General features: G+C 43.6%; 2 protein-coding genes across 2 annotated transcripts; both read left to right on the top strand.

Moving 5' to 3' along the window:
* Positions 1 to 2981: 2981 nt before the first annotated feature.
* LOC131695326 (uncharacterized) lies at positions 2982 to 3560 on the top strand. The gene has a single exon (XM_058983788.1). It carries the CDS (start codon positions 2982 to 2984, stop codon positions 3558 to 3560), a length of 579 nt encoding a protein of 192 aa, XP_058839771.1.
* A 1536-nt stretch (positions 3561 to 5096) lies between these two features.
* Positions 5097 to 6323, top strand: LOC131695325 (uncharacterized). Its single transcript, XM_058983787.1, has one exon. It carries the CDS (start codon positions 5097 to 5099, stop codon positions 6321 to 6323), a length of 1227 nt encoding a protein of 408 aa, XP_058839770.1.
* The last annotated feature ends 2131 nt before the right edge of the window (positions 6324 to 8454 follow it).

The raw sequence follows: 8454 nt of genomic DNA, 5'->3' as shown, positions 1-8454 counted from the left end.
CGGAATTATTGTATAGTCGTAATATAAGTTAATTCTAGTAAATTGAGTATTAAATGTTCGTGTTAAGGAATAAATCGCGTGTGTAATATGTGTAACATGAAGCCTTTCATTCACGAGGGGCCTTAATTGCCCATTTCGATCTAACGGAGGAAGGCACTGGCGGTCACAAGTTACCCTAGAAAACCGATCATCGAGACACAAGGAGGTCATCAAAAGGTCAGTCGTCGACTTTCCCAACATTGCTGGTCCTTCGAACCGGATCGTCACGACGGAAGGAAGGAATTCGAACCTTCGGATTTGGGAACAAAGGGACCCTTTGATTGACGCTGAACAACGGACCTGGATAATACACCTTTGTGACCGCAGACAAAAGGACCGCGCCATCGCGCTGTTAGATGACGCCGCTATTCAAACGCCAACTATACAAAGGGCCTTCGCCATTACCAACGCTTCAGGACTGGTGTGCTATCCAACCAGCAACTCAACGGGGTGCGACTGCATGTTATCGCTATTTGCATGCTGACGAATTTTCGAAATTTATCGCATCTGGAAGGAATTCATCGCAGGGAATTGGACACTGAACAACAAGCTCAGTCTATTTTCTGTCAGGTATGTAGAATAGACTACGTATATGTTCAGCCGAAGTTCCACTTACGTCATCTAACAATCGTCCCTTATCCCCTTTAACTATCTCTACGAAACCTTGAGCGTCGGACGGACGTGATCTGGATCCAACCTACGGAGTGGTTGGAGTACACTTCAACAACCAGAGCAGACTATTAGAATCGGAGGCATCGAGAACGCTCTATTAATATTGGATCTGGGCATCGCGCAACAGCCATTGTGGCCAGGTAAATTTATTGAACAAGTATATGCCCAGCCGAAGCTGGATTTTATGGATGCTACCTACAATAAATTTAACCTTTTCGTGCAAATTGGATTTCTGCTTCAACAAAGTGAGCCCTGATTTGTGAATTGCAGTTACATGCAGTTACAAACCCTTACGATCTCGTTGGCATCAAACTTAGTTCTCCAGATAACGAAAATCATCTTTCGGATTTGGTTGCCTTACGGAATTTACGGCTTGTTGTGGATATTGCTTGTCCAGTTATTCGACCGAAAGTTCTTCGCACATCAGCTGGTGGAAATACCTCTACAGTCGGTGGTCTTCGGCTCTGGTGTCACTGTTAGTTCTCCAGGTAGGGCGAGACAGTATATGTTCGGCCGAAGGCGGTCAATCTTGATACTAGATGATCATTTCCCCTTCCACTGTATTGGATCAATCCTATTCTGCTACAATCGGAGCTGACAGCAAGGCAGCATCGGTGCTGTTAATTTGTAATTGTATTCAACATGCCAGCAGCTTCAACATCCACGTCGAAGAAGATGGCTTCGTTGAAGTCGCTTCTTTCGAAACTGAAGGGTCTGCACGCTTCCTTCAACAACATCGCAGAGTTTGTGTCAGAGTATCGCGAGGACACAAGTGCGAGCCAGGTGTCGGTTCGTTTGGAACGATTGGCAGAAATATGGGACAAAGTGAGCGACGTGGTTTGTGAGGTGGAAGCTCACGAGGAATTTTCCTCGGAGGGAGATGCTTTTGCGAAGGAACGAATTGATTTCGAAAATCGTTATTTCGATATTAAATCGTTCTTAATGGATAAGGCACGGGATTTGCAGCACCCTCCGGTTTTGGACCAATCAACGAGGCAAGCCGATACCTTCATACAAGGATCATTGGACCATGTTCGACTACCGCAAATTAAATTGCAAACGTTTGGTGGTGACATCGATGAATGGCTTAGCTTCAGGGATCTCTTCACGTCATTAATTCACTGGAAAACGGAACTTCCAGAAGTGGAAAAATTCCATTATCTGAAGGGATACCTTGAAGGCGAGGCAAAGGCTCTGATCGATCCAATTAAGATCACGAGGGGAAATTATGTGATTGCTTGGGAAATGCTACTCAAGCGATACAATAATAGCAAATTGCTGAAGAAACGTCAGGTCGAATCGCTGTTTAAACTTCCTACAGTTTCAAAGGAATCAGTTGTCGAGTTACACAATCTTTTGGATGGATTTGAAAGGATCATACACACTCTGGATCAAATAGTACAACCTGTGGATTATAAGGACCTACTACTAATAAATGTGCTGTGCTCACGGTTAGACCCACACACGCGGCGAGGCTGGGAAGAACACTCGTCGACCAAGGAACAGGACACATTGAAAGACTTGACAGAATTCCTGCAACGTCGTATCAGAATACTGGAATCTCTTCCAACGAAATCTACGGAGCATAAACGAGAGTCATCACCGATTAAAAGGAAGCAATCACCATTTCGAGTTAGCCATAATGCAGTGTAATCATCATCGGTTGGAAGGTGTGCTGCCTGTCCAGAAAACCATTGGCTGTACACCTGTCCAGTCTTTCAGCGCATGGCGGTAGCAAACAGAGAAACACTGCTTCGTTCTCAGTCTCTCTGTCGCAACTGCTTCAAACGGGCCATCAAGCCAAAGACTGTTCGTCAAAATACTCTTGTCGGAAATGTAAAGGCCGACATCACACGATGGTATGCTTTAAGGCGGATGGGGAAAGCAGTTTCCGGAATCAAGCAAATGAAACTGGTGCATCTACAAGCAACAAACCATCAACATCCGCTCCAAGTACAAATACGAGGATAGCAAATGTAGCTGCTACCGAAACCGTTGCATCAAACTTCGCTCAGAAGAGAACATCCAATGTACTTCTTGCTACGGCTGTAGTCATTATCGAAGACGACGGGGGAGCTCGCTACCCAGCGCGAGCGTTACTTGATTCCGGTTCGGAATGAAATTTTATCTCGGAAAGGCTATGTCAACGGTTGAATGTGTCAAGAGAGAAGGTGGACATTTCTGTCCTAGGCGTTGGCCATGCGTCAACTCAGGTTAACCAACGATTTCAAGCGACAATCAAATCTCGAATCTCGTCATTTTCGTGCAAAATGAGCTTTCTTGTTTTGCCAAGGGTTACGGTCAATCTACCTACAGTAACAGTGCAAATATCGGGATGGGAGATCCCAGATGGAATCGATCTAGCGGATCCCACTTTCTTCCAATCAAAAGGTATGGATTTAGTGCTAGGCATTCAGGCATTCTTTAGCTTCTTCAAGAAAGGCAATGAATTATCGCTGGGCGATGGTTTACCACTACTTACCGAGTCGGTTTTCGGTTGGGTGGTTGCCGGAGAAGTAGATTCTACTAGAAAGACCACACGCATAGTATGTAACATGGCGGCGTCTGACACTTTGGAGAAGTTAATGGAGCGGTTTTGGTCCTGCGAGGAAGTGGGAAGCGGCAAAATTTACTCTCCAGAGGAGGCGCGCTGTGAGGAGCAGTTTGGGCGCACTATTCACCGAGAGTCAAACGGTCGGTACACAGTAACACTTCCCAAGAACGAGGCGGTCTTGGAACGGTTAGGGTCATCAAAGGATATCGCCATGAAACGCTTTCAAGGACTGGAAAGAAGGCTTTCCAGGGACGATGAACTTCGCAGACAATACGAGGATTTCATGACAGAATAACTTCAGCTTGGACACATGCGAAGGCTGGACGATTCCCAGGAAGACAAGGTCAAACGATGTTACTTACCGCATCATCCTGTAGTGAAAGAGTCCAGTACCACGACTAAGGTGAGAGTGGTCTTCGATGCTTCATGCAAAACATCAACTGGAATTTCGCTAAATGATGCGTTACTCGTCGGACCAATCGTGCAGCAAGATCTTCGCGCAATCATACTACGTTGTCGAACTCGCCAGGTAATGGTTGTCGCAGATGTCGAAAAAATGTTTCGGCAGATTAATATGGATCAGGCAGATGTACCCTTACAGAGCATCTTGTGGAGGTTTTCCCATGAAGAAGTGGTTAATACGTTCGAGCTTACGACGGTCACCTACGGCACAAAACCAGCACCGTTTCTAGCCACACGGACACTCAAACAGCTGGCATTTGACGAACAAGGTCGATTTCCTATGGCAGCACAAGCAGCAGATGAAGACATCTACATGGACGATGTAATATCTGGGGCTGATGACATCGAAACCGCTATGCAGCTCAGGATGCAATTCGATGCAATGATGTTGAGCGGTGGATTCAGACTGCGAAAATGGGTTTCCAACTGCTAAAAGGTCTTGGAAGGAATACCGAAGGAAAATCGAGCACTACCAGGGGCGGACGAAATTACTTGGGATAAAGATGATACAGTTAAAACACTTGGGTTATCATGGCTGCCCAAAACGGATTGCCTGAAATTTCAATTTACTATACCTACACTTACACCAAATCAATCTCTAACCAAGCGCATGATTCTGTCTATCATCGCATCACTCTTCGACCCCTTAGGGATCTTGGGGGCAACCATCGTAACGGCCAAGATTTATATGCAACAACTGTGGAACTATCGTAACAAAGATGGGTAACGTTTGGAATGGGACGAATCTATACCTACAACGGTAGGTGAGGAGTGGCGAAGATATCAGCTACAACTGCCTTCGCTAAATTTGCTTCGGATTCCACGATGTGCGGTCGCACCGGAAAGCATAGATATCGAGATCCATTGTTTCTCAGACGCCTCTGAGAAGGCGTATGGAGCTTGCTTATACCTTCGCAGTAGGGATACCAACGAAAGAATTACAGTCCAGCTTTTAACTTCGAAATCGAAGGTAGCACCATTAAAGGTTCAAACGTTACCGAGACTGGAGTTGTGTGGCGCTCTACTAGCGGCGCAGCTTGTGGAGAAAGTTTCGGATGCAGTGAAGGGTATCAGCAAGGTTCGTTTCTGGACCGACTCAACGTGTGTTCTTCAGTGGCTGAAAGCAGAAGCACCAAATGTTTGGAGTAGTTTTGTGGCAAATCGTGTATCAAAAATTCAGGCTATTTAGGAAAATCATTCTTGGCATCACGTCCCAGGTACCTGCAATCCCGCAGATCTAATATCGCGTGTTATTCTACCGAATTCAGTAGAAGGGAACAGTTTGTGGTGGGAGGGCCCAGACTGGTTACAGGAGAAAGCTGATAAATGGCCTAGTCAGCCGAATATTAATTATACTGACGCACCAGAAATGCGACGAAGTACAGTAACCGTTATCGCTACTAAACTTCCAACGTTCACAACAAGCTTCATTGTAAAATTCTCATCCTACAGTCAGCTCATCCGGGCCACTGCTTATTGGTTACGGTTAATTGCTATCTTACAGCACAAGGAAAGCGGTAAGAGAAAGGGATTTCTCAGTACAAACGAGCTGCGAGAAGCGGAAACTGTAATACTACGGAAGGTACAGCAGGAATCATTTGGAGATGAACTGAATGCTCTGAAAGGTGGAAAATCTGTTTCTCGTGGTTCCTCGCTTCGATGGTTCATCCCAGCTATAGGGGAAGATGGTATTCTGCGGGTAGGTGGCAGGTTAAGTCACTCTCAGGAATCGTTTGATACAAAACACCCGATTATTATGCCAGCCAGACATTTATTGACGGCGATGCTATTTAAACACTACCATGAGAAACTACTACACGCGGGAACTCAATTGCTATTGAGTACAGTACGGTTACGGTATTGGCCTTTGGGTGGCAGAAATGTGGCCAGAAAGATAGTTCACCAATGTCTTCGATGCTTCAGAGCCAAACCGTCGGCCATCAAGCCTCAAATGGGTGAACTGCCAGCTGCTCGGGTTACAGTTTGCAAGGCGTTTTCAAAAACCGGAGTGGATTGTTTCGGACCGGTGTACATTCGGGATGGCAGACGTCGACCCACGATCAAGGCATACGTAGCGGTTTTTGTATGTATGAGCACTAAGGCAGTACATTTGGAACTGGTTACTGACCTGTCTACAGAACGCTTTCTTCAGGCGCTGCGGCGCTTTATTTCTAGACGGGGCTTATGTACAGATGTGTATTCCGACAATGGAACAAATTTTGTTGGTGCCAGAAATCAATTAAAAGAACTCTTTACGCTGCTGAAAAAGAAGAAGCATCATGAAATGGTTTCAAAGGAGTGCGCCAAGGATGGCATTCAGTGGCATTTCAACCCACCAGGTGCCCCACATTTCGGAGGCTTGTGGGAAGCCGCTGTACGTTCAGCTAAATTTCACCTACTTCGAGTGCACGAGGAAAACTCTACGTCGTACGAAGACTTAAACACACTGTTGATCCAAGTAGAAGGTTGTCTAAATTCTCGGCCTTTGACGCCTATGTCGGATGATCCAACAGACCTAGAACCGTTGACACCGGGTCACTTTCTAACCGGAGGATCCTTGCAAGCTATTCCTGAGCTTGACTACACCGATGTATAACTAAATCGGTTGATCCGATAGCAGCTAGTTCAACGTCAGCTTCAGGATTTCTGAAGGCGTTGGCGGCGAGAATATTTATCACAACTACAAGGCAGAACTAAAAATTGGGAACCACCAGTGAAGGTAGAGACCGGCCAATTGGCGACTATTGTAGACGGAAACCAACCTACAATGCACTGGAAGATGGGTCGAATTCTCGAGCTGCACCCAGGAGATGATAACGTGGTACGAGTAGCCACAGTTAAAACAGCATCTGGATTCCTTCGTCGACCAGTAGCGAAGCTGTGCATCCTTCCAACACAAGAAACACCAAGTTCATCAGCTACAGCAAACAACTCACTCAACTAGATCGTACGGTAGTATCCATCCAATGCATCGAAGGGGAGTTTGTTTATTTATTTCAGAAGTTCCTGTCAACTTCAGGGTAGGTGAGGATGTCTGAAGATGTGACATTACTACCCTATGGTTACCAATTGCCACCAACACAAGTATGCAGCCATTATCAGCGATCGGTCATCTGTGCACCCTATGGTGCTGTCGGAGTTGCGATCACCACTATCTAAACCAGCGTGGCGCGAAAGAGATGGCTAATCATCTACCTATCGTTGGATCGATCAAAGAAGGAGAGATCAGTCTGCTACCGATCCCGGCCGAATATGGGTGTCTCAAGAGGAACCTGCGTGCAATTTTATACCTAATTGTAACGGAATTATTGTATAGTCGTAATATAAGTTAATTCTATTAAATTGAGTATTAAATGTTCGTGTTAAGGAATAAATCGCGTGTGTAATATGTGTAACATGCAGCCTTTTATTCACGAGGGGCCTTAAGTGCCCATTCCGACCTAACGGAGGAAGGCACTGGCGGTCACAAGTTACCCTGGAAAACCGATCATCGAGACACAAAGAGGTCATCAAAAGGTCAGTCGTCGTCTTTCCCAACAGATTCATTTGATTCATTTGATTCATTTAATTCATTTGATTCATTTGATTCATTTGATTCATTTGATTCATTTGATTCATTCGATTCATTTGATTCATTTGATTCATTTGATTCATTTGATTCATTTGATTCATTTGATTCATTTGATTCATTTGATTCATTTGATTCATTTGATTCATTTGATTCATTTGATTCATTTGATTCATTTGATTCATTTGATTCATTTGATTCATTTGATTCATTTGGTTCATTTGGTTCATTTGATTCATTTGATTCATTTGATTCATTTGATTCATTTGATTCATTTGATTTATTTGATTCATTTGATTTATTTGATTCATTTGATTCATTTGATTCATTTGATTCATTTGATTCATTTGATTCATTTGATTAATTTGATTCATTTGATTCATTTGATTGATTAGCGATTTTCAAAACATTTGGATAAGAGCCCGTTACTATTATACGATTGAATAGTTTACTAATGATCACGGAGAGAGGTCCTATGTTGGCTTTCATAAGATCTGCCGATATGTTATCATGCCCCCTACTTTTTTAACGTCAAGCTGACTTATGAGAATACTAACTTCACTTACACTAGCAGGTCTCAAAAAAATAGAATTGCTTACACTCTTTACTGATTTCAAGAAATCAAAATTGTTTTTCGGGAGATTATCGGCTAGGTTATTTCCAATCGTGGAGAAGAAACTATTGAACACTTCAGCAATATCTTGATCAGATTCAAGAATGCTTCCATCGTTTTTTAATTTTATAGGTTCACTAACTTTGGTGCGACCAAAAATTTGATTTAATTTTTTCCACACGTTTGTATGGCTTGAGCTTTTTAGTATATTTTCGTAATAGTCACTTTTGCATCTCTTTTTGGCAATCTTAACTTTTTTTGAAACATGTTCTAGCATTTCAGCAGCTTGCGCATCGTGAGGATTCCTGTTGACTTTATCAAGATATTTATTTTTTATTTGTATCAAACGCCAAAGACTGAAGGTCATCCATGGACAGATTTCATTTTTAACTCTAACGGTTTTAGTAAACGTTCTGGTACAATCGGTCAACAATTTGTTATAGGTTGTAATAAGAATATTCAAGGTAGCTTCAACACCATCGGTAGTTTGAAAACTGTTTAAAAATGTGGAGAATTGGCTCTGTAGCTTAACACGATCGACGATAT

This window comes from Topomyia yanbarensis, unplaced genomic scaffold (genome assembly GCF_030247195.1).
Source record: "Topomyia yanbarensis strain Yona2022 unplaced genomic scaffold, ASM3024719v1 HiC_scaffold_36, whole genome shotgun sequence".
Lineage (NCBI taxonomy): Eukaryota > Metazoa > Arthropoda > Insecta > Diptera > Culicidae > Topomyia > Topomyia yanbarensis.
This window is presented reverse-complemented; position numbering and strand designations above follow the sequence as displayed.

Coding starts and splice junctions, on each gene's coding strand:
- LOC131695325 (XM_058983787.1), top strand. CDS start 5,097: ATGCGACGAAGTACAGTAACCGTTATCGCTACTAAACTTCCAACGTTC.
- LOC131695326 (XM_058983788.1), top strand. CDS start 2,982: ATGAGCTTTCTTGTTTTGCCAAGGGTTACGGTCAATCTACCTACAGTA.